Source organism: Phalacrocorax aristotelis, chromosome 1 (assembly GCF_949628215.1).
Source record: "Phalacrocorax aristotelis chromosome 1, bGulAri2.1, whole genome shotgun sequence".
Classification (NCBI taxonomy): Eukaryota; Metazoa; Chordata; class Aves; order Suliformes; family Phalacrocoracidae; genus Phalacrocorax; species Phalacrocorax aristotelis.
In genome coordinates, this window is record NC_134276.1 from 219,050,955 (window position 1) to 219,076,707 (window position 25,753).

At 49.0% G+C, this 25,753-nt stretch overlaps 3 protein-coding genes across 6 annotated transcripts; 2 read left to right on the forward strand and 1 right to left on the reverse strand.

Annotated features, from left to right (window-relative positions):
* Window positions 1-1,152: 1,152 nt before the first annotated feature.
* ARSA (arylsulfatase A) lies at window positions 1,153-7,993 on the forward strand. Its single transcript, XM_075081836.1, has 8 exons — window positions 1,153-1,597; window positions 1,947-2,187; window positions 2,669-2,887; window positions 3,345-3,514; window positions 4,020-4,144; window positions 4,320-4,447; window positions 4,866-4,968; window positions 5,083-7,993. The coding sequence occupies exons 1-8, from the start codon at window positions 1,368-1,370 to the stop codon at window positions 5,382-5,384; spliced, it is 1,518 nt and encodes a 505-aa protein (XP_074937937.1). The 5' UTR covers window positions 1,153-1,367; the 3' UTR covers window positions 5,385-7,993.
* A 538-nt stretch (window positions 7,994-8,531) lies between these two features.
* On the reverse strand, window positions 8,532-19,174 carry LOC142051984 (rab-like protein 2A). 4 transcript variants are annotated; one of them, XM_075081837.1, is made up of 8 exons: window positions 18,992-19,174; window positions 18,866-18,895; window positions 18,584-18,663; window positions 12,705-12,784; window positions 11,636-11,747; window positions 9,632-9,729; window positions 9,296-9,379; window positions 8,532-9,004 (listed from the first exon to the last, which is right to left on the reverse strand). In XM_075081837.1, the coding sequence occupies exons 1-8, from the start codon at window positions 19,093-19,095 to the stop codon at window positions 8,924-8,926; spliced, it is 669 nt and encodes a 222-aa protein (XP_074937938.1). In that variant the 5' UTR covers window positions 19,096-19,174; the 3' UTR covers window positions 8,532-8,923. The 4 variants fall into 4 exon arrangements, with proteins under 4 accessions (XP_074937938.1, XP_074937939.1, XP_074937940.1 ...); XM_075081838.1 differs by having other exon boundaries at window positions 19,002-19,152; XM_075081840.1 differs by having other exon boundaries at window positions 8,776-9,004; window positions 9,296-9,422; window positions 9,609-9,729; window positions 18,992-19,157.
* A 333-nt stretch (window positions 19,175-19,507) lies between these two features.
* On the forward strand, window positions 19,508-23,912 carry NME6 (NME/NM23 nucleoside diphosphate kinase 6). The gene is made up of 6 exons (XM_075081842.1): window positions 19,508-19,648; window positions 19,792-19,894; window positions 20,043-20,082; window positions 20,558-20,718; window positions 20,985-21,162; window positions 22,806-23,912. Exons 1-5 carry the CDS (start codon window positions 19,559-19,561, stop codon window positions 21,149-21,151), a joined length of 561 nt encoding a protein of 186 aa, XP_074937943.1. The 5' UTR covers window positions 19,508-19,558; the 3' UTR covers window positions 21,152-21,162; window positions 22,806-23,912.
* Window positions 23,913-25,753: the final 1,841 nt, after the last annotated feature.

The window sequence follows — 25,753 nt, forward strand, 5'->3', positions numbered from 1 at the left end:
TCACAGAGGCTGCGTGCAAAAAACAGGCACATCTACATAAGAACATCCAGAGTAGGATGTAAGCCAGCCTTACCCCTGCTTTGTCTTTGGGCTGAAACTCCTCACCTCTGCCTGCTGTGTGATTAATCCTAGACCACCGCCACTGTGCCTGTGCTTGTACACAACCTCTGGTCTTGCCTTACTCTTATTTTGGATAAACTGAACAAACTGAGGTCTTCAGGACATTAGACCTCCTTTCCTTTCTGTGCCTGTCTTCCAGACTTACTCTGGTTTTCAAAAGCAGACATAGCAATAGGGTACAGCCTTCCCCAGGGGTAGGACCTCCCGTTTTTCTCCTCATTCTGCTTATCACCCCCTTCCACCAGACAATTGCTTTTGCTCTTTGCACTGTCCCTTTCTCACTCTGATTAGAAGTCACTGATCTGCAGGATATGGGCTCCTATGTTCAGGAACAACGAGCAGTCCTTGAGCCTGAACATGAAACTCTGCCATTGCTGTATGAAAACATACTGTGCTTGCAAAGTGCCCAGGCTCCCATAGGACCTGACCTGCCCCAAACGATGCCACGTTCCCTGCCTGTCCCACAGGATTTTGTACTCTGTGTGCATCTGGAGAAAAGCAGCTTCGTTTGTGCTTCCAGCAGCTGGGAAGCTAGGAGCGGTGCCTTGAGCTGGTGGCGGGTGCCAGCCACAGGAGAGGGGCAGGGGATGTCCAGCCAGGCCACCTAGCGCCTAGCAGAGCAGACATCTGCTCGCAGCCACACGCCCAGGTGCCCGTCTCCTCCCAGGGCAGCCTCACGGTTTCCCAGTCTCAGCCCCAGTGTGGCTGGGAGCAGGCTGCGTGCCGGCAGGCGCGAGGCCTCTCCCCGCAGAGCCCAGGGACTAGATGCACGGGTGGAGTCCGCAGCCCCCGGGCCTGAGCAATGCCGAGGGCGGTTCTGTAGGAGGCTCCTGTTGTTAATAAGCCGCCCTCGCCCGCCGCACCTCGGGGCAGGCCCGGATCCCAGGAGGCCGCCTGCACCGAGCACAGCGGTCCGGGAGCCGAGAGGGACCGACACCACCACCAGGTACGAGCCGGCGCGGCTTTCAATTGCCGCCCCGCCACGGACTACAACTCCCGGCATACCCCGCGGCAGTTCTGGGTCACGTGGCTGTCCGCGCGGGTCAGGTGGTCGCCCGCGGCGGCTTGGTGGAGAGTTGCCGGCCCTGCGCGGCTGGAGCCGTGACGGGGCTGTTGGGGCGCCGCCGCCGCGCCGCACTCGGAGCGGAGCGGAACGGAACGCACGGCGGGCGGGCGGCGCTGTACCCCGTGCTAAGCGCCTGTATCGGCGGGCTGCAGGGCCTCCCCGGGCCGGCAGCGCCATCGCCATGGGGCCGCGGGGCCGGGGCCTGCCGTGGGCCCTGGTGCTGCTGGCCTTGCGTGGAGCAGCTGGCGCCCCCCCCAGCTTCGTCCTGTTGCTGGCGGACGACTTGGGCTTCGGGGACCTGGGGAGCTACGGGCATCCTTCTTCGGCCACGCCCAACCTGGACCGAATGGCTTCCCAAGGGCTGCGGTTCACCAACTTCTACAGCAGCTCCCCCGTGTGCAGCCCATCCCGGTATGTGCCCCACTGCTCCCGCACCGCTGGCTGGCCACTGCTGCAGGGCCCCGGGGCGGGGACGGAGGAAGCGTTGAGACAGCGCTTGGCACCCAGCTAGGGAGCTGTAGTGCTGGGAGGAATGGGTGGTTGATAAACCTGCTGTGTCTCAGGAGGCCCAAAGGTCCGGCTGTTTTATGAGGGGACTGACTGTGTGTTGCAGCAGGCAGAGGAGGTGGCAGTGGCAGCTGTGGGCCAAGCTGCCAGGTCCTGAGGAATGAGGCACCCTCTGTGGAGACTGAGCACCACAACCTGCGCTGCGTCCAGTGTGATGCCTTTCTCCTCTCTCTCTTTCAACTCTCACCTGTAGGGCTGCCCTGCTGACTGGCCGTTTCCAGATGCGCTCTGGGGTTTACCCCGGTGTGTTCAACCCAGACTCACGGGGAGGCCTGCCACTGTCTGAGGTCACCATTGCAGAGGTGCTGAAGGCTGAGGGCTATGCCACAGCCATGGTTGGCAAGTGGCACCTTGGCTTGGGGATTAATGGCTCCTTCCTGCCCATCCACCAGGGCTTTGACCACTTCTTGGGGGTGCCCTACTCCCATGACCAGGTGAGAGGCCTGTCAAACCCTGAAGGGTCTCCCGTAGCTGGCTAGGGAGAGTGGCTGAAAGATGAAGCTTGCTTGAGAGCACATAGGCTGGGTTCATGCTGGGCAGATGGGTGTGGGTGGCTGCAGGCTGGGGAGACAGACGCTGGTGGGGAAGGTCCATCTCTGAGGTGCTCCTGTGATAGGGCAGTTTTGTGGAACATGGGTGGCAGCTGTGTGTGGAGACATATACTCTTTGTCGAGGGAGGGAGGGTCACCTTCTGGGCTACAAAGAAACATCTGAATTGCTGCCAGGAGAAAATTATGTTGGGGTAGCATGGTCCTTGGACAGTTCTAGGGTGGGCACAGACCCCTGGGCCTCTGGGAGTGGCTGCCCAAAGGGTGCCTGTAGGACCCAGTGGTGGGCTGTTGTGAGACTCTCTGCTCCCTTCCCCTCACTGCTCTGCAACATGGGTAAAGACAAAGTGTTACTTGTTCTCTCCAGGGCCCCTGCCAGAATCTCACCTGCTTCCCACCCGACATCAAGTGTTTTGGGACTTGTGACCAAGGCTTAGTGCCCGTCCCGCTGCTCTGGAACCAGAGCATCGTGCAGCAGCCGGTCTCCTTCCCTGATCTGGTGCCACTCTACAACAAATTCTGCCGGGACTTCATCGCTGACTGTGCCCGACGAGGCCTCCCCTTCCTGCTCTACTATGCCTCCCATGTAGGAGGGGGGGAGGGCTGTTCTGGGCCCAAGGGTGGGGAAGGGACCCTTTGCCCTGCAGGGAGGCATATCAGGTCCTGCAGCCCCAGGACTATTGCTGAGCATTCAATACCTGCCCCTGCATGACCTGGGATTGCTGTTCCCACACCCAGGTCTTGTGGCAGCACCGTTCTGATGTCCTTGTGCTGCTTCTTTTCTGGAGCTTTGCCTGCTTCTCTGGGCCAGGAGTCCACCTAGGAGAACTTCCCACTCTGCACTACATCCTCTCCTGGGACTCAGCTCCTTTATGCCATTTCTGAGAGATGTTTCTGAAGCTTGGGGACAAGCCTTCTCTCATCTCATGAGTATTGTCACATATCTCCAAGTCCTAGCTGGGGTGCTTACTGTCCCTGGGTGATCTGTCAACAAGATGCAGCTCTGGGAGTTTCTGTAGCAGTCTTATCTGCCCTTTCTGCAGCATACACACTACCCCCAATTTGCAAGCCAGGAATATGCAGGGCAGTCACGGCGTGGACCATTTGGTGATGCACTCTTGGAGTTTGATGGCTCGGTGGGACAGCTGCTGCAGGCACTGCAGGAAAATGGTCTTGCAAACACGACCTTGGTGTTTTTCACCTCTGACAATGGGTGAGTGGGCTCAGCGGGGGAACTTTGCCTCTGATAAGATTCTGCTGCCATGGTATAGGGGAGCTGGCATGAGGCATTGGTTGGCTGGGGCAAAAAGGACGTGATGGGCATTGGCAGGTGAGATTCCAGTGACCTGAAGCGAGGCAAGAGGTGGACGCTGCTCTGGAAAGGGCCCAGTGCATGATCTGCTCCTTGTTCCCATGACTCACCTGTGCCCCCCTCCTCGAGGGCAGAAACCTCACAGGTTCAGGCCATAAGCATGCAGTAGCCCAAATATACCCTGATTCCTTTCATGTGTGAGTGGCATTGGTCTCTGGTGCCCTGCTTAGGCATCTCACACACCTTAGCTTCTTCACCTGCCCCAGGCCTCCTGCCTCACAAGGCTGAGAAGGATGGCAGTGTCACTTGCTAGCTCCATGCCTCTCTTGTCATGGTCCTACTGGCAGCTTCAGGGAAGGGGTAGTGTGAACCTGTGAAACTGATGGTAGGTGGTTCTCTCTTACAGCCCTTCCACCATGCGTATGGCACGTGGAGGCAGCTCTGGCCTTCTGAAGTGTGGAAAGGGCACGACATACGAAGGTGGCATGCGGGAACCAGCAGTGGCTTATTGGCCAGGCCGTATCACTCCAGGTGAGACTTGGCACTGCTTATGCCCTTTGCATGCCAATGCCAGCCAAGACGGGGTGTCATGGCAGCTTGGATGCCCTGGGACAAACAGAGGGTAGGAGAGTAGTGAGAATGGCAGGGGTGGGAGTGGGGTCAGGTGCTTGAACCTCTCCTTGTGCCTTGCTGTGGTGGGTGACAGGAGTGACGCATGAGCTGGCAAGCACCCTGGACGTCCTGCCAACCCTGACTACCCTGGCTGGAGCAGTTCTTCCCAAAGTTGCCCTGGATGGCTATGACCTGACTCCAGTGCTGTTTGGGACAGGGAAGGTGAGTGCTGTGGGCTGGTTTGGCTGGCATTGTGCATGAAGGCTGGGTGTGGGGCTGGAGCTGTGTGCCTGATGAATAGAACCAGCAGAGTTCAGAGGGAGATCCATGAGGTGGGACCTTTTGTCTGGCCTGGATCATGCCATGGAGTTCCTGGGCTTCACCAGGCTGCTCAGCTCTTAACACCTGCAACATGTTGCTAAGCCAAACCCTGATGGCTGAAGTGGATGGAAAGAGACCCAGTAGCTTTGAGTAGGGAGCAAACAGGGTGCTGCTGCTCATCAGCTTCCCCCCTCTCTGGCCATGTTCTGGCTGTATCAGGGCTCCTGTGTGACCCTCTGGAGTGTCTGCCTGGTCCGTTCCAGGCTCTTCTTCAGCCTTGTGGCTGCACAGGTGAGCTGTACTCTGCTGCTTCCCACAGAGTCCCCGTCAGATGATGTTCTTCTACCCACCATCTCCTGATCCGCTGCACGGTCCCTTTGCTGTCAGGCTTGGGAAATATAAGGCCCATTACTTCACACAAGGTTAGTGTTGCCTCCTCTCCTCTGTGTGGGCAGCTTTGTTGAGGTTCTGTATGGTTTTGCTGTCTAAAGCTCAAAGAGAAGAAACTGAGCTACACCTGGGGATTTCTTTTGCAGGTTCCTTTCACAGTGATACGACCCCAGACCAGGCCTGCCATGGTCTGACCCCACTGACTCCTCACTTGCCCCCACTGCTCTTTGACCTGGAGTCAGACCCAGCCGAGAACTATGATCTGCTGCAGAGCGGTGCAGGGCCGGAGGTTCTGCAAGTCCTGAAGGAGATCAAGCTGCAGAAAATGCTTTTTGAACAGCGCATGGAGTTTGGGGAGAGCCAGATCAGGAAGGGCAGGGATCCAGCTCTGCAGCCCTGCTGTGTACCAAACTGCACTCCTAAGCCTTCCTGCTGCCACTGCTCCTAGCCTCTTACTGCTCCATCTTCTTCAGTTACTCCACACTGGAACCTTACCCCATACTCACCAGGCCTCCCCTGCCCCCAACTAACCAAGCTCAGCCTTAGAGCTACCCTGCAGTGGTGGCTCAGTGACGCCTCTGACTAATGGAGTGCTGGGGTAGCAAACTGTGGGTTTGGGAGATTACCAACCCTGCTAGGAGTGCAGGTCAATGGACCCTGTGCTCTGTGTTGGATGTTCAAGCTGAGGCCTCTTAACAGAAACCCTGACTTGCTCAGGGAGGGACCATGATACAGCATCATTTCCAGAGCCAGAACAGCTCCTTTCAAACCATGATCAAGATGAAGCAAAGGGTATGCTCCCGTGTCCAGAGATCCCAACTCAACTGGAGGCATGCTGTGCATCCTGGTGGGAATAGAGCAGGAGCTGCAGCACCATCACTTGTCAGGGGCCAAGAGCACAGCAAGATAAGATTGGGATGGATAGTCCTGGCAGCTTCAGAGACAGGACCTTGTGCAGCTCGTGCAGGGGGGATGTGCCTAGATGGGAAGCAGCTCAAGCACCTCCAAGTCCTTCATGACTCCAGGAGGTGGAGATGTGGCCAGTGTGGCTAGTGGCACGTGTGGCCCCCTTGTAAGGTCTGTGGCTGCTGGGGATGATCAATCAGGTGGGCTGCAACCACATGCCATCCACATGACTGAAAGGGTCTCTCTTTACTTGCCTGTGAGCTAGTCAAGCTTCACCTTGACTTGTAGGGAATTGCACATGCACACAGCACTCCTACCAGTAGCTGGCCCTAGGCACTCAGTGTTTCCTACTGGGGGACTTAAACCACCCTGACATCTGGAAAAGTAGCATGGCAAGCTGTAGGCGATCAGGAGATTCCTAGAATGTGTTGAGGATAACTTCTTGAGCCAGGTAATAGACAGCCCTACCCAAGAGGATGCGATACTAGACCTGATCGTCACCAATGCAAGTGAGCTCATTGGTGACATGAAGGTTGGAGGCTGCCTGGGCTGCAGTGATCACGTATCCCTCAAGAATTCACACTCTTGAGGAATATGGGGAAAGTGAGGAGTATAGTCAGGACCCTAAATTTTAAGAAAGCAGACTTCAAGCTCTTCAAGGAGTTAGTCAGCAGGACCCCTGGGAAATGGTCCTCTGGGACAAGGGAGCAGAAGAGAGCTGGCAGATCTTTAAGGCACGTGTTCCATACAGCACAAGAGCTCTCAATTCCCAGGTGTAAGGAATCAGGCAAGGAAAGAAAGAGTCCAGCATGGCTGAATTGAGACATGCTGGTCAAACTAAAGAGCAAGAGGGAACTGCACAGGCAGTGGAAGCAGGGACAGGTATCCTGGGAAGAGGATAGGGACACTGCCTGGTTGTGTAGGGATTGGGTCAGGAGGGACAAGGTGAGTCTGGAGCTGAATTTGGCAAGGGATGCAAAAAATAACAAGAAGGGCTTCTACAGGTATGTCAACCAGAAAAGGAAAGTCAAAGAAAGTGTACCCTCCATAATGAACAAGAATAGTGGCCTAGTATCGAGAGATGAGCAGGCTGAGGTACTCAACAACTTTTTTGCCTCAGTCTTCACTGATAACCTCTCTCCTCACCCCTCCCAAGCTGATGGACCACAAGATGGGGACAAGGGGGGTAAAGCCCCTCCCACTGTAAGGGAAGATCATGTTTGTGACTGCCTGAGGAACCTGGATATACACAAGTCTATGGGACCTGGTGAAATGCATCCCAGAGTCCTGAGGGAACTGGCTGATGTAGCTAAGTCACTCTCCATGACATTTGAAAAGTCATGGCAGTCAGGTGGAGTCCCTGGGGACTGGAAAAAGGGAAACGTTGTGCCCATCTTTAAAAAGGGTGGAAAGGAGGACCTGGAGAACTACCATCAAGTCAGCCTCACCTCTGTTCCCAGAAAGATCATGGAACAGATCCTTCTAGAAGCTAGGGCTGCTGTGAGGACCCACTGTAGGCTGATGAGGGACTGTCCGCACATATACTCCGTGCCTGTTTTTCAGGGATCTTGAATGCTGACCATCCAGGGACAGGCTGCTGGCTGGGCACCCGTGACACCCACGATGTGCAATGTGCCGTAGTGAGAAGCCATGGGCCAGAGCCCGCAGGTCCCTCTGTAAGCAGGAACTCATCACTGTCCTGCTGAATGGCTCACGGCTGTTCAGGCTGAAGGTCAGCCATCTTCCCTCCCCACAAGGCGTTGGTTGCATGGACAGCAGGGCTAGGAATGCCGCGGGGCATGCATCTGTCCACCTGTTTGTGCTTTCACCCCATAGATGAGTTGTGCAAGCAGCCTGGTCAGTGAGGGTGCAGTGGAAGGGAACACAGATCACAGGAGGCTAGAGGTCTTTGGGACAGAAGTTGTCACAGAGTGTCTTCAGCCAGCTACTGGTGGGACCCGTTTGTTTGTACAATGCATGGGTGAGCTTGAAACTGGACTCTTTCTTGACCCAGGAGACACAACTCTAGAAAGACCCAAGGTTTGCACCAATGACTGGGTAAGGTGCTTGACATCCAGCCACAGGTATTGCGTGGACATAATTTCCATACTGTTATTTGAGGCATCTATGAACAGGCTGTGTTTAAGACTCTGGGGAGTGAAGGTGTGTTTATGTTTCACTAGTAACCATCCAAAACTGATCATCTGGAAAAGCAGAAGATGACTGGATTGTGGTCATGATTATGTAACTGGTGGTTACATATATACTTGGGTGCTGGTAAAGGCATTGCTCAGTCTATGTCAATCTGGTTTGCCTTTCACATTAATTGTGTAAGTATGTGTGTCTGTGTATGCAGCATAACTCTCTTGAACACATACATGGGAACAGTGGCAGCAACATCCATCAGGCTAGGTTAGGACAAGCCTCCTAGGTGTGAGAGTCTACCTGATTCAGCTCTAGTGGACCTGAAAGGAGAAAGCCCCCATGTTCAGAAGACTACCAGATCTGGCTGCTCCATAACAGAGTGGGGAAGGAAACCCAGAGAAACCCTGTCGCAGAGATCATGGGGTGGACAGAGAGGCAGCACTGGCTAGGCTGTGAAAGCAATGGGAAGCGCTCACAGTTGGACTTGTGTAGGGTAACTGGACTGCCTTATAACAAAAGTGCGGGAAGAATGCAAGCTCAAAGCTTTATAAAAAAAAATTCTTTAGTGTTTGTTTTCTCCAATAGGTACCATTAAAGCATCTGGGCAGGACCTTTCCCTGCAGGTACATGGGCAGGACCTTTCCCTGCAGGTACAAGAGTGGCTTAGCTCTCCTGGCAAGCTTTCCCTTGAAGAAGCAGCCAGTAACCAGCAACTGTGTGGATACTCTCACCCTTTCCTTGACTGTGATGTGCAGTGGCTGGGGCCAAACCAAGGAAGGTCCTGCCCAGACAGTCTCCCACAAGAAGGGCAGAGGCCCAGCTGCCCATCACCAGAGCTTGCAGGGCACAAGAAAAATCACTTTCCTCTGTGAAGGCCGTCTCTATCTAGCCCCAGAAATCTAGAGCAAAGGGAAAAACTGACTCAGGGTCCAGGGCTTAGGCAGATGGGGGCTTCTCTTCAGGGCAGCTCTTCTCTTTATCCGACAAATTCTCACTCTTCTTCTGCAGGTCAAAGCTCTGGAAAGGAGTAGGACAAGGAACTACTGAGGAGCATGACAGCAAGTTACACTCTGCTGTGGTTCTTTCAAATTCTGTCTAGGGCACTGTGGGCTCTTCAGAGGGTCACCACCTCACCCCTTCCAACCTAGACACCATCAGCACACAAACCCATGGTGTCACCAGCATAAGGCAAATCTTGCGATGCCTGCAAAGTTTCACCCTTTGCCACAGGCTCTGCTTGCCCTGAGGGAAACAAGAGTGGTGCTGCTAATCACTTAGGAGGAGTGCAGTAAGTAGAGCCTTTCTTACCTCCAGTTCTCGCATGACCTCGTCCATGAAATCTCCTGAATTCTGTTTGTAAGCAACTGCCAGTTTGATAGCGTCGTTGAAGAGCTGATGAGGAGAATGCTTGTCACTCAAAGTAAGGAGCACTGGGCTTCTGTAACATGGAAACTGTTCCCACATCCCAAGGTAAAAAAAAAAACCAACAAAACTAACCTCTGCAACTGCCTATAGCTACCGGACCTCACAAGTAGTCAAACAGATGTACTAGCCCATTTTCTGCTCTCTGTGCCTACAGCAGTCTCCATGTCCTTGGTCTCTACAGAGGTCTCACGAATGCTGAGCCAAATAGCTATGTTTTACCTTCACTACATTGGTGCCATCTGCAGCAGACACAAAGTAAAAGGGCAAACTGAACTTCCGGGCAAAGTTGAAGCTTTTCTGGGTCACCTTCATATCCGCTGGGGACAAAAAAGGAGAAGTGGTGAGTAAGACATCACTGTAGGCAGAATGCCAACATTTGCAGGAGTGGTGGAACAGATGGAGACCAGGGCCCGATTTAGCTGTCAAGGCCTCCTCACTGTAGTACAAGGCTAGGAGAGTCCTCCCCAAAAGCTACAGCGTTTTAAAAGCAACAGCACCAGCAAACTGTTGACAAGAAGACACAAAAATAAAAGAATTCTTGTTGGTTTATCCATGGTGCTCGACTAAATTATAGATTCTGATGTACTACAAATACATAATGGTTTGCAGCTTAGAACATGTCAGTTCACTTTCTGTGTGACAACTATGACTGTTTTCCAGGCACATCCCTGACTTCTGCTGTGTGTCCACATGACTTGAACACCATTGCCAGTACTGGTCATGCCTCTCCCTCCAGTCTGGCCTTTCTAACCAGAACTTCCCACTGCCCTTATGCCATGTTACCTATAGTCCTGTGAGTCAAGGGCACACCCACAGTGTACAAATGACTCAACTGTTATATATATTCACTTAACAGGCAGTTAGGTCCAACTACCCCAACCTCAGTAGGCCAGAGCTTTATTTCACAAATCTACTGCGTATTTACAGGATGTGCTGACACAGCAGTAGCAACTCAAAAGTTTTGATAGACAGCCAGCACAGGAGGATGATTCCAGATGATCCTCCTTTCCTCCTTTTCTCACAGAAGCAACAGCTGAAGTAGTTCAGACTCCAAATGCTTGCCAGTGAACGCTGCCCAGGCAGCCGCTCCCTACCTCTTTGCAGGAAGCTGGATCAACTGTTCTGCAGACTGGGCCTGCATTAAGAGCTGTGGGCTGATCATTTCCTAGTGCGCATGGAAGACAGCAAATGAAGGCAAGGCAGAAGACTCTCTTGGAGCAGTGTCCACTCACACATAGAAAACTCTGAGCAAGACTCATCTACACAGAGGTTCTGTCTACAACATGGCTGTCAACACCAAGTCCATTTGCCTCAGACTTCCCATACAGTCTGTGCAATCAGCAGATTCAAGGCTGGCTTGACACATCCTACAGGAAAGGCTTTTATTAGGTACAATCAATCATGCCCTAACCACACCACCGAGCCAAATGAACTTCCATAGACTCCAGTGGGAGCCCACACACCTTATTCAGGTGCAGGCACCTATTCATAGCTGCAGTGATTTCTGCCATGAATGTCAGCAAGGAAGCCCATGTCTGACAATGTACCTGACAGAGAATAGCAGGAGGCTGTGGTCCTAAGGGTATGTGTTCTCTAGCTGATGCTGTGCCAAAACCTGATGCAACATGCTCTCTCACAGGATGTAGGAGACAGATCACAACCCAAATGATAGCAATAATGAATGCCTAGCTGGCATTCCTAAGAGGAGGGAATCATCCAGTCATCTGTAGAGGAAGGTGAACAGTTTTGCCAGCAAGTGTACTTACACACTTTAGCACAGAGGAGTCCCACAGAAACCTGCAGACTGAATTAGCAAGACAAAGGCAGTTACTGACTGTATCAGGGGAAGCCTCAAAATATGTTATGCTCTTTTTCCAGCAAGACATCCTGCAATTTTTGACTAGGTACTGATCCAATCAGCTTTTGGGTTCTTGCTGGATGAAATGGGCAGTGTGGTAAGGACAGAATTGGAAGGGCATCACTTGAATAAACTTTAACTGGATCAAATTTGTATTTTTAATTGCTAGTAAAACAAGGACAAGAACCTACAAGACAGTATGCAAGGTCAGTAGAGAAGCCAGCTATTCGTTTGCTAAAATACAGCCCTAAGGGACTAATACTCAAGAACTCATCTGGACCTAACAGATGAATGACATTCTTTCTCAGCCAGGTCAGAAGAGAATCACATCACAATCCTGAGAGACTGAAAGAAGATATACTCACCATCAATTTTGTTAGCCACCACAATGCAAGGAATCTCTGGGCGGAATTCTCTCAGCTCCTTGTACCAGCTGTTTAAGTTCTTGTAGGTGACCTTCCGCTGCACATCAAACACCTTCCAAAAAAGAACAAGCTAGCATGGGGCCAACAGCAGGACAGCTCCTGATCAACCCACTGCACTAAACACAAGTACAGAATCCAGAATTTCCCCAGGAGGACATCAACAAAGGAAACTGGCCTTCATTAGAAAGGATGAAAGAGAAAAGGAAGAATATCCAGCAAGCCTTGAAACATGCAGCCAGCCCATTTCTTTGCATGACACAGGAAACACTCCCTCATTTTCCTTTACATTCTTATTTTGTACTATGATGAGCACTCTATCACGCATGACAGTGAACAAACACTGGGAAAGATCTGGGAGGGTCAGATGTGAGGCTTCTCTATTTTAACAATTAAAATACTGATTCAGTTGACTGATGCTCACAAGTGATGAGAAATAGTGGAAAGTTAGAGCAACAGTACAAACCAAGAAACCTAAGCAGTTTGGAAGTCAGGAAACACAACTGATTTGAGCTAATAAATGGGAAGTGCAAAGTATAGGAAAATAGAAAGGCCAGAAGACCAGAGAAGAATGTCTTACGCAGTACCCCTGCAGAACATGTCAGAAGAGTTTTGGACTATGTAATCCAATAGTCACATCACAGAACAAGAAAGGAATGCCCTCTTCCTTGCATCACCTCTGACAGGACTGCTTCTAAATAAGTACCTTCAGTTGTACATATCACCTTACTGGAAGCACAGTGACAAAAGTAAGGAAAATTAGGAGACAGCAAAGCCAGGGAATACAGTAAGAGTGCTATCAGGAAAGAAAGGAGGGAGTTAAACATACCCAACTACACTGGTTTTATCTGGTGAGAGAAGAAAGAGCAATATAAGAAAGTTTTGTAAACCACTGGAAGACTCAAGAAATATAAGGCAGCATAATCATAAAAAGTAACATACAGGCCACGTGTCAACTGGGACTGTTATTAGTCAAAATTCCATCAGATCACAGCTGAGACACTACCCTTACCATGATACAAGCATGAGCCTTATGGTAGTAGGATGCATGCATGCTCTGGAACCTCTCCTGTCCAGCTGTGTCCCAGAAATCTGTAAGACACAAAAAACCCCAAGCTTAGAATGACACAACTTTCCAAGTTCTGTTTTCCTCACAACTTAAACCCAGGATGCAAAGCCCAGTCCATCTACTCAGGGTCACAAATTAGGTTTTATCTCACTAATCTGAAACATTCCAGGGCTAAGAGATTATGCAAAACTAGCACCTTTTCTGAGCTAGGATTAGCTATGAGTTGTGCTGACATTGAACATTGCTATATACATATTAGCAAAAGAGAAGTCATCAGTAGACAAGACTTATAAAAGACAGTAAGGCAAAGCTAGTCAATAGTGCAAAGAGTGATAACAATGTATGGTACTTTGTCACTAGATATGACAACAGGAAACAAAATCTAAATGTCTTCAAACAGCTTGATTTCTGACACAGTGATAAATAGCCAGGTGCCTGCCATAGGAAATGTTTCGCCTCCTTTCACAGACTGTCTAACTCTGCTCTTTCCAGGGGCACAACGTGTTCTAAAATTATGAAGGCTAAGTTAGCCTGAGACAGACTGGTCCCAATTCGTTAAGTGCTTTGTAGACTAGGAATCATGAAGCATACCTGAACAATCATCATCTTTTTCTGCTTGTGTGTCTCAGGTAGAGATCTCCCCTCCTCCTCTTACTAGATTCATAGGTTAATATTTGTGTCTTATTTGTTGTATAAATTTACACAGCTTCAATTAAGAACCACCAGATGTAGTTATACTTTTGTCAGCTAGACCTAAGCATGCCACTCCACCTAAAGCCAAATAAGCCACTTTCCCTAGTGTTTACTTGGCATTGCAATTAGTTTCTGACTGGATACTGCATCAGACTTGCAGGACGGTGACTTCTTAAACTGCCCAAAGTACAGACAAGTACTCATCAGACCACATTTGTGTTCATTTTGAGTAGTTTTGCTTAGCTTCTAAAACTGCCTGATCCTTTTAATGTGCCATTTCAGAATCCTCACTTACAAGGCAAAAAGGTGCCAGTGACCACAGCCTACTGAACATCCCTAAATTAACTTCCCAAACAATGTGGTAGCTGTCATGAGAGAACTTGCCATGGCTTATTGAAAACACCGCTGCTTTTATGACTAAATGCTCCAGATCTTGCCTGTCATAGTCCATGTCACTCCAGAAAATAAGAATTTATCAACTTTAAAATCCTTGGGAAAAATAAGAATCACAGAGTAAATAAATACACCACATTTTAATGCAATCCTAACTCTACCACATGGAATTTGGCAATGGCCACTAAGAATAGCTCAGCAGAGTAAAAATTAAACTAGAAGGGAAATGGTAATTCCACACAGTTTAAAGTCTTCAGATCAAACTATCTGCCTTTACAAATCACACTTCATGACAAGTCTCTGCAAGGTAGCTTATGTTCATAACAGGTGAAGAGAGAAGACACTATAAGCTCTTGTGTAACATAAGCCAGATGAATTACTTAAACTAGAGCAAGTTACTTAATAAAGTACTAAATCCATGTTAAGAATAAGGCCCTGACATATGAATCCACGCTTCTGCAAGTTGCCTTAATAGGAATTTCTGTAGATTTAGGAGTGAAGTTGAAGCTTGGAATAAAGGAGATATGATAGAGGGAAGGTGGCTTTATTTTTTTTTACTTGTCACGATCCTACTCTGTTACAATTAATTGTCAATAAATTAAATGAATTTCCTCAAGTCAAGTCTGTTTTGCCCATGATGGTAACTGGTAAGTAACCTCCCTGTCCTTACCTCAACCCACAAGCTTTTTCATCATATTTTCTCCCACTGTCCTTTTGAGAAGGGGGAGCGAGAGTGGCTTGGTGGGCACCTGGTGGTCAGCCAAGGTCAACCTACCACAAAGCTCCACCATTTTTCAATGCTTTCAATGAATCACAGAAAGAAGAATTGGACACAGGCTTGCTGTAGTGGCTTTAAAAAGGAGTCTTAGTGTAATGTTTCAAATTTGGGATGGCTATAAAATCTCTGAAATTAATATTGTAGTTTTATATCCAAAGATCACCTTAGCTGTTTGGAATACAGCCCTCTTCAAAGCTCACATTCAGCTAAACACTGTTCATCATCTTTCTTGCCTCCCAGGATGGTTTCTAATTCTTCCTATGAACTTATGTGGAACCATGTTATAAAACATCCCAGTTTACCCGCATTAGTTTACTATTGAAACCATCGTTACTAATCAGGTTAGGAACAATGCAACCAGCAAAATAGGTGGGTGACGGCTGAGCCCAGAGAGTAGTAGTGAATGGAGTCAAATCCGGTTGGTGGCCAGTCACGAGTGGTGTTACCCAGGACTCAGTGCTGGGGCCGGTCCTGTTCAATATCTTCATTGATGATCTGGATGAGGGGGTCGAGTGCACCCTCAGTAAGTTTGCAGATGACACCAAGCTGGGTGGAAGTGTCGATCTGCTGGAGGGCAGGAAGGCCCTACAGAGGGACCTGGACAGGTTGGATCATTGGGCTGGAGCCAACAGTATGAGATTCAACAAGGCCAAGTGCCGGGTCCTGCACTTGGGTCACAACAACCCCATGCAATGCTACAGGCTTGGGGAGGAGTGGCTGGAGAGCTGCCTGGAGGAAAAGGACCTGGGGGTGTTGGTTGACAGCTGGCTGAACATGAGCCAGCAGTGTGCTCAGGCGGCCAAGGCCAATGGCATCCTGGCTTGTATCAGCAATAATGTGGCCAGCAGGAGCAGGGCAGTGATAGTGCCCCTGTACTCGGCACTGGTGAGGCCGCACCTCGAGTACTGTGTGCAGTTTTGGGCCCCTCACTTCAAGAAGGACATTGAGGTGCTGGAGCATGTCCAGAGAAGGGCAACGAAGGTGGTGAAGGGTCTGGAGGACAAGTCTTATGAGGAGTGGCTGAGGGAGCTGTGGTTGTTTAGTCTGGAGAAGAGGAGGCTGAGGGGAGACCTTATTGCTGTCTACAACTACCTGAAAGGAGGTTGTAGCGAGGCAGGGGTCGGTCTCTTCTCCATAGTAACAAGTGATAGGGTGAGAGGAAATGGCCTCAAGCTGTGCCAGGGGAAGGTTAAGTTGGATATTAGGAAAAACTTATTCACTGAAAGGGTTGTTAGGCATTGGAACAGGCTGCCCAGGGAAGTGGTGGAGTCTCCATCCCTGGAGGTATTTAAAAGAAGGGTAGATGTGGTGCTTGAGGATATGGTTTAGTGGTGGACTTGGCAGTGATAAGTTAGCGGTTGGACTCGATGATCTTAAGGGTCTTTTCCAACCTTAACGAATCTATGATTCTATGATACTTCACTATATTACAGATATAAATTAAGAATTGCAGCATTTCCTCACTCAAAGTGATGATGTACACTGATAAGACTGATGAAGAACCATCTTTATCTTTGTATAATGTAGTTCAAACATGAACCAACTGAAAAGAATTCAGAAGAGCCATAAAGAATGACAAGAGATCTAGAAAACATGCCCTATGAGAAAAGGCAGAATAAAGTGAGGTTGTTTACCCTGAAAGAGAGAAGAAATAGAATCACAGAATCTCAGAGTCACAGAATGGTTTGGGTTGGAAGGGACCTTTAAAGATCATTTAGTCCAACCCCACTGGCATGGGCAGGGACATCTTTCACTAGATCAAGTTGCTCAAAGCCTTGTCCAACCTGACCTTGAACACTTCCAGGGATGGGGTATCGACCACCTCTCTGGGCAACGTGTGCCAGTGTCTCACTGCCCTCGGTGTAGAACGTTTCTTCCTTATGTCCAATCTAAGCCTACCTTCTGTCAGTTTAAAACCATTGCACCTTCTCTTGTCACTGCAGCACTTGGTAAAAAGTCTTTCTCCATCTTTCTTACAAGCCCCCTTTAAGTATTGAAAGGCTGCAGTAGTATCTCCCTGGAGCCTTCTCTTCCCCAGGCTGAACAACCCCAACTCTCTCAGCCTTTCTCCATAGCAGAGGTGTTCCAGCCCTCTGATAATTTTTGTGAACCTGCTCTAACAGGTCCATGTCTTGTACTGGGGATCCCAGAGCTGGATGCAGTATTCTGGGTGCGGTCTTGAGCAGAGCAGAGGCGGAGAATTGCCTCCCTTGACCTGCTGGCCATGTTTCTTTTTACGCAGCCCAAGATCAATTGGCTTTCTGGGCTGCAAGCGCACATTGCCAGCTCATGTCCAATTTTTCATTCACCAATAAATGGGTGTTCAAAAAATAAAAGAGTGTACAGTGTTCAAACATGTAGAAAGCTGGTGCAAACAGGAAGGGGAAAAAACACAGAACTAATTGGTTTACCTTGAATAAAGATTTGCATTAAGTATTAAAAAAGAAAGACTTCCAAGCAGTAAGAACCCTGGTATGTTGGAACAGATGGCCTCAGCAGTCTTTGTCCCTGGAAGTCTTTAAATACATAAAATACATATATATCAGTGAAGAGTATTATTAAGTAAAGAGTTTCCACTGTGCAGATGTTCAAGATGACCTCTCACAGTCCCTTTCAGAGCTGCAATACTCTGAAAACACAGAAACTGTAGTGATAAAGGCAGCAGTACAGAATACCAACTCAAACCACAGAATAAGATAATGGTTTTTTTGATCTGCCATCTGTAATACACGTTGAACAACACTCTGCTGTCAGAAGCTAGTTTACATAGGTTAAAGCGATAGTGGCATGAAAAAATAGAAAGTTAGCACTTGTGGTAGAACTGAAATTACACGATACTTGAGCACATGACTGATAAACAGATGACTGATAAAGCTAGGATGCTTGCAGTCTATCAAAAAAACTAACAAAGGTTGAGATAAAACAGGTGGTATTTTATGATGAGATCATACAGGATGGACATATCCAAAGAAATAATTTAAATATTCTATAAACTTGAAATATAGCAATTAGTACATACACCCAAAGTAATTAACCAGTCAAAAACACCCAATAAAAGGATGGCCAATGATAGGAAGGTTGTGTTAAAATATATTTTAAAAACAGCAGGTAAAATAGTAGATCTACTAAAGTAATCTATGGCATGGGTTTTTAGAATTGGTGCTGACAGGCAGCTAATCCCACTGTAGACTATTTTTTAATTAGCATATGATATATTTCTTCTCACTGATTTACTATATTGACAGAGTAAAGGCGTCTGAAGACAGTTTCATACTGCAGCTAAACTGATAAAATACCTAACTCAAGAAAGAGCAAGCCTGCTCTCTGCTCTTCCTTCCTCTGCCTGCGCGTTCCCACCTGCCCCTTTCACCAGCACTGGCGTGTATGAGCCTCCACGGTGAAATGTTTTAGGAGCTAAATGAGTAGAAACCCATTCTCTTATTTTGTTAGGGGTTAATGTGCGTGGTTAGCTCCCTGAACTGGCTTGACAATAGACAGGACTAGGCCCATAAGTGAACACTTGTGCTAGATAGGGCTAAAGGACTGCAACTTTCAGGGACAGCTAAGTTAGCTTCATGATAAAATTTAAATCTTAGTTAGCTTAGTTCCATCATGACGCTGCATCCTTTGACTAACAGCAATGAACACACCTAAATCGGGATTCTTCCAGCACTTACTTTGGCAGGTATTTGATTCCTTGAAAAAAGCACAGGTGATCTTTGACTTAGATATCCCCCTGCCTGGAAGTCAACTGTAAGATTAGTGGCATAGCTGAAGAACCTAACGACCGAACAGTGGTTTGGCCTTGCAGATGAGGGTAGGGCAGTGGCTATTGTCTACCTTTAGCACGGCTTTCGGCACTGTCTCCCGTGCGAGCCTCACAGAGGCCGCTTCCCTCTGTGCACATCGCCCTGTCCCCGGGGCCCCCGGAACACCTAGCAGGGCACTCCCCACTCACCCACGAGGACCGCCTGCCCGTCCACCCGAGCGCGGTGCTTGTAGAGCGTCAGGGCGAAGGTGGAGAGTTGCTGGGGGCGGCTGCGCCCGTGTTAAGGAGCCGACGGAGGAACACGTCCCCCCACTCCGCAGCGACCGCCGGCGCCGGGCCGGCCCTCGCTCCCCGGGCCGGGCCGAGCCGGGCCGCCCGCTCGCCCCGGCCGAGCCTCCCTCCAGCTCAGGGCGCAGGCCCCGGAGTACGGACGGGAGCTAAGGGGGCGCGGGCAGCGCACCACAAGGATACAAGCCGTCGAGCAGGAACCTCTCCAGCAGCCTGCGGGAAGAGCACCACACAGCCGTTAGGCCGCGGGACCGAGCCACCCCTCCCCTCCCCGCGGCGAACCGGCGGCGTGCCCGCGCGGCCACGCACTTGGACTTGCCCACGGCGCTGTCGCCCAGGCAGATGATCTTCACGGTCTCCTCAGCGCCGGCCGCGGCCTCATCCCGGGCCGACTCCGCCGCCGCATCCGCCATAGCACCGCCTCTGCGTCGCCGCTGCTACGCGACACGGCGGCCCGCGCCTCCGGCCCCGCCTCCTCTCAGGCCCCGCCCCAGACCCCGCCTCGGGCCCCGCGTCAGCCCCGCCTCCTCTCAGGCCCCACCTCATCTCAGGCCACGCCCCATCCCCGCCTCCCCTCAGGCCCCGCCCCAGCCCCGCCTCGGGCCACACCTCAGCCCCGCCTCCCCTCAGGCCCCACCTCGGGCCCCGCCTCGGGCCCCACCTCCTCTCAGACCCCTCCTCACGCTCCGCCTCAGGCCCCGCCTTCCCTCAGGCCCCGCCTTGCGGCCCGGCCCCGCCCCCGCCTCATGTACCACGGCCCCTCTGTGCGTCACCGAGTGTTCTGCCCCGCACTTTCTTCCCTTGTAGTGTGTCGCGCGCGCGACGTCCCGCCCACTTGTCGTCACCAGCGCGACACCGCCCGGCGAGGCGGACGCCATGGCGGCTGTGACGCGCTCCGGGCGGCAGCTGCAGCTGACGCTGGCGTTGCTGAAGCCGGACGCTGTGGCCCACCCGCTGGTGCTAGAGGTGAGGGCTGGGAGAACCGGACCGGACCGGACGGCCTCGCCGGCGCCGGACGGCCTCGCCCGGCCTGAGCCGGCCTATCGGTCCGGCCCGGGGCGTCCTGGCGGTGCGTGCCGCCCGCCCAGCCGCTGCGCCTCTGCCCGCAGGCCGTGCACGAAACCATCCTCAGCAACCGGTTCCTCATCGTGCGCGCCAAGAAGCTGCGCTGCGGACGGGAGGAGAGCCGCCGCTTCTACCGGGAGCACGCGGGTAGGCGGGCCGGGGCTCCCGGGCGGGCGAGGCCGCCGCTGCCACCAGGAGCACACCGGCCGGCGCTGCGGGTGGACGAGCTTGGCCGCCGGGCGGGGCCGGTGCCGGCGGAACTGGGCTGTGTGACTCGGCCGTCTTTCTCCCGCAGGGCAGTTCTTCTACCAGCGGCTGGTGGAGTTCATGGCCAGGTACCTGCTGTGCCTGCAGCCGGACTGTGCAGGAAACTCGCTTTGCTTTGTAGGTCGATCCTTGTCTTGCCTGAGCAACACTTCTGCATCTGGATGGGTCCACCTGGGTGTGGGAAGCGTCTCATCAGGAGTTGGTGCTTATGGTGTACCGAGGGGAATGCTCTGGGCTTGGGGGTGGAGAAATGTTGGGAACTGATTCTGCTGTGACAACAGTAGTGCTTGGTGGCGTGGCATCCCCAAAGGTTGTGGGTTCCGTCACTTAGGAAGAGGTCATTTGTGCAAATGTTTTGATGCTTTGCTTTTGAGCCATGGTCTCAGTGTCTAGTGACATGGTAGGTCCGTATCTCCTCCCAGAAAGCACTGCATGACAGCTGCACCTCCTTGCTTCTTTGCACTTGCTGTATCTATAAGAATGAAGGAGCTATGCCCTTTTGTAACCATATCTACTTCTGCTCTTTCCTGGTCATTTTCTCAGCGGTCCCATGTGGGCTTATATCTTGGCCCATGAGAATGCTGTCACCCTCTGGAGATCCCTGATGGGACCCACCAAAGTATTCCGAGCACGAAACAATGTCCCGGACTCCATTCGAGGAGCTTATGGCCTCACTGACACCAGGAATACCACTCATGGCTCAGGTAGACCTGTCCTTCTTGACTCAGTATTGGGCAAAGACTGGAGCTCAGGGGGGTGTGAATGATGGTATTTTGCCTGCGTGTGCGTGCTTTCCATTCTGGGAGTCAAACTTAATGGCTTGCTTACTTCTGCAGACTCTACTCACACCTGTCCTGGTGCAGTCGAGCCTGGTGCTTTTCTTTAGGCCTTCTGCCCTTCCGTTTGAAACATAACACATACTTGTGGTGCCAGACTAGTATCTCTCACCTTTTCCTCTGTTTTCTAACAGATTCACCAGCATCAGCCAGCAGAGAAATTGCCTTTTTCTTCCCAGAGTTCAATGAACAGCTCTGGTACCAGCAGGAAGAGCCACGTCTGCGCTGTGGGCAGATGTATTACAACGCAGAGGAGCGTGTCCACTGTGTGTTCAGGGATGAAGAAGCAGAGTTGACCTGAGTTGCCTGGGGGTATGGTTTGCTGAGCTGGAAGTAGCTGCTAGGCACGCTGTTTGGGGTCAGCCCCATAACAAGACATAAAGCAATGGCATGTTTTAAGGAGTGTAGTGGTGGGAGAGACCTAACGCACATTATGTTGTGCTACCTGGGATTATGTTGTTCATGCAGCATACAAGTACCGGGACATTTTAGGAAAAACTTCTCAAGTAGCAGTACTCCCAACCTGATATCAAGGTCTAGCTGTGTAGTTCACTTTTTCCTTATGTTTGTTTGGATATGAGCAGTTCAGGTGAGTTCATCAAAGGGCTAGGTGGAAAGGGGGTTGCTAGTTCCAGTTAGGATATGATAGGTTTTGCTGATAGTAGGCCTCAGATGGTTGATATTTGCTCTGTTCCCACAGTCCATTAAGGAGAAAAGAAGGGGAAAGAATACAAAAAAATGCAGTGGTAAGCAGGGCAATATTAACTCTCCTGTCCTTGCTTTCCTGCTGAGAAACAAGGTTGTCTTCAGTTTTGTATCATGGTTTGTATCTTAAGGATCTGGTGGAGGGTGCAGTTAGAAGCCATTCTCAAGAGGAAAGCAGCATATCCTGTTGGTTCAGTTTGGGCTGGGCTGACAGAAGTTCTAGGGGAAGTTGCAGAAAGGTGTGCAGTAGTCCAGTGCCTGTGAGGGATCTTTTGTCTTGTGCTTTTAGATTGCCTGGGGCATGAGATCAGTAGTTCTGATTAAACTCGATAGTGGCTATTAGACCTATGGATTTCTTGAATCCATAATAAAAGGCCAGCGAAGTTAATTTGAATGTTGGTATGCAGAGACTAGAATTTCTGGCAGGAGCTCTTTACATTAAGCCTTGTAACAAAATGCCTAATGGCAACTCAAAGACTTCATTGCCTATAGACTTACGGGGCGTTGAAGCACTGAATTCCATATCCTTTGTAAATTTTTATGGATGAAGTAGTTTAATTCAAAAAACATATATACATGGCACTTTGGGACACGGTTTAGGAAGCATGATGGTGTTGGGTTGATGGTTGGACTTGAAGATCTTAGAGGTCTTTTCCAACCTCGATGATTCTATGATTATCCAGAAAATTGATGAAGTTGTTATATGGTGGTGCATGAGGACTTGGTTTTAAGGTGCAACGCAAGGTTCTGACATGCTTATTTATGTTTTCCTGTTTGATGCATATTGAGATCTGTTCCTGTATGAGTTTTTAATCTGTTTAAGCTGTCCCCCTAATAGCTTCTTACAATGCTGATTTTCTTAATTAAGGTGCTGCGTTGTACTGAGTGAATTTCTTTCGGATAATTTCAAATACACTGTATTGGTGAAGGTACCTTTTGTAATGTACTTGGGACAAGAAGTTTGTTAGCTTGTCTCCCTTTTCTGAAGTTATTCATTGATACTAGTCACTAAAGCTGTTGACTGAGCTGTTGATTGAGTCACAAATTTACTAGTGCATTATTGTATCACAGGTCAAAGGCAAGCTACTCTTTGACTAGTTCAAGACATTGATGTGAAACATTGGGCATTTGATTGAAAAATGTTTAATTGTAGGAAGTGCTGTGTAGAGCTTCCTTGATTAAATACCTCGACATTTTTGTTCCTTCCTTACTTTTATGAGAGATTAAATGCAGTCATTGTTTTGTTCCAGGTACAGATCAAAAGGATCTGCGGAATATTTCTGCATTTTTGCATTGCTGCTTTTATTTTCACCAGCAGTATCCAATGGTGGATCTGCTCATGATCAAGTATGTGTTTATACATGTCTGAAATCTTGCTGTCCTTAATGCTGCTGTCAATTGCTATTTTACTGATTTCCTGAGTTTCTCTTAAGTTATGTGTGTTTTTCTTGTCACTATTAACCCTTCTACTTTTATTATCCTTCTTCTTTATATTGTGCTTTCTTTTTTGCATATTAATTTGGGATGTCATTAAATTATAATTTCTAGCTTACACCTCTTATTTTAAATGCTTTTTTTTTTTTTAGTCACTTGCCATTATTATGTTTTGGGAAACTGACCCTTTTAAAACTTCAAGTACAAATAACCCTGGCTTAGTAGCCTAGTAGCATAGATCACAATCACCATTACTTAGGTAGCTATCAGTTGTTATGTCCATATTAACATTTCTTTGGTCCACCAAGACTACCTGAGTAGAGGTTGTCAAAACTGTGCAGTCCCATTTCCCTAGACAGAGTGTTTATTTTGCATATCTAAAGATGTTCTTGGAACTTTATCAGGAGATTTAATACTGAAATATTTGGTGTTAGATGTAGGAGATAGTGTCAAAATTATTTTAATATCAAAGGAAGCCTTTGGATTTATGAGATGATAACAGATACTCTCTGTTTTGAGGACTCTTATGGAAGTCTTTATTTTCCCCTTCCTTGTAAATGCTGAATAAATTTTTTTTTTTACTTTTCTAGAGATGTTTAGCATCTGTTTTGTATACCCCCTGGTGCCTCTTGGTCCTATGGTGAATCACTTTTGCCTGTGTAAATTCCAATGTCTTTAACTGAAAATAACTTCCTGTACCCTTTCTCACTTTCTTCTTCTTGCTGCCCCTTCCCTGTCCCTAATCTGTCTTTACAGAACAAATTGAAACCTCTGATTTTTTTTAACACCTGAGTCAAAACCATTCTTAAGAAATCTTGGCTATGCCTAGCATGTGCAATTTCTTTTCTTTCATAAAGATATTTGGTTGCTTTATTTGAGCCCCAAACATGATGTTGTAAACCAATAAAGGCAAATTATCTGAATACTGGTTTAGCTTCAATTTGTAATGTCTGATGCTGCAACAATCTCATGCACAGTAGACATTTGTATTTTGGTTGTTGTCCTCTTACTAATGCTTAATGCCTTCTGCCTGCTGTTTATTCGCACAGAAGCATGGTAGCTGAACGAGGGATGAATGATGAATCTGAATGAAGTGACTGAAGGATCTTAAACCATACAGTTTCTGCTTTCTAGAGGAAGTGCTCCAGTATTTCACAGCAATGCTATAGTCCTGTTAACATAATTTAGCCTCCCAATTGCTTAGCTTCCAGACCTCTCCTTGTGCTCAGGAGATGGGACAGATTTCTGAAGAATTTCTCTAGAACATCTTTTCCCTAGAAAAGATAAACACAGTCCCATTTTAAATTTAAGTACTCACCTTCAACAGCAGCTTGCATAACTGACTACTTCCCCCTGCATACCCCCGGGTGTTGTGTGAAAATATGGAAGACAGATTTTGTTTATCTGGGATATTTTGGAAGGAAGGGGAGCAAATAAAGAGGAAATTTGGCTAATGAAAGTACTAAATAGTCAGTGGGGAACTTAATGTAAAGGTGTTTGAATGCAAGGGCAGTCCAAGTCCTGGACATGTTAGTAACTGGGATCAGGATCTGATAAAGAGAAATGAAAACTGTTTCTGCCTGGAATCTACCAGGACTTTGAACTGTGTATCATGTAGTTGTGGTTGTCTTGCTTCTGGACCTAAGCAAGCCCATGAAGCAAGTATAGATAACTAGGTAGGCATGAGTACAGTCTGTCATGTGGTTTTTTTTTTTTTTTGTGGTTGGTTGGTTGGTTTTGCCTGTACTTTTACCTTGTCAAGCCCAAGATTAAGTTTGGTTAACAAGTCCAAATCTAGCCCCTACTTGACCTGTCTTGGGCATAAGGTAGGAGATTGTTCATTTTCTGTGATATGGAGAAAATAGTCATGGTCTATTTTTTTCTGCAGTTTGATGTTCCTCTTGCTCTTTGGTCTTCCTGTTCTGTGTATACAGAGTTTAGGTTCTTGAGGACTGAAATTCTTGGAGCTGATGGAAAGCTTTGGGCTGAATTCATAATAAACCAGGATATTTATGGGCCACGATGCAAGTACAGACAGACTGTGAAGTATAGTGGTGTCTCCTGCCATTACGCTTTTTCCATTACGCTTTTTCCATTACTGAGAATGGAGCTGCATGTTATTTTTTTTCAATGGTGAATTGGTCCTCTTGCAAAAGAGACTTGCTTTAGAGTCAGTCCTGTGGCACAGGTAATACAAATGTTGCAGCAATCATCCGTCTTGGGATTTTGCTGCCGGAAAACTTATACCACCGTGCAGAGGGAGGCATTTACAAGCAGCAGGTGAAGGGCAAGCATGGCAGCTGCAGGTGCAGTTTGGTGCAGTCACCTCAAGTTTCATGTAGCTGTTGTGTACTGCAGGTGTCTCAGATGCAACAGCAGATTCTGGAGAATCCTTGCACCAGCAGCTTCTTAGTGGCATATTTTTCTTCAGCAGATAGATCCATAGTCACAGTATTGATATAGGAAATAGCATGACCAACAAATGCAGTCCAAGGGTTCGCTTACTATTGTTTTGAATCTGCTGGTACTGTCCACCTCTGCAACCTCCCGTGGCAGCCAATTTCAAAAGTCCATTCCCTGCAGCATGGGAAAAAAAATGCTTGTTTTTGTCTGGTTTAATCTGATCTGCCACTATTTCCATAGAGTGTCCCCTCTTCCTAGTGCTGCTGGATTTCATGGAATCATAGAATAGTTTGGGTTGGAAGGGACCTTTAAAGGTCATCTAGCCCAAACCCTGCCCACCCGCCCTGCAATAAGCAGGGAC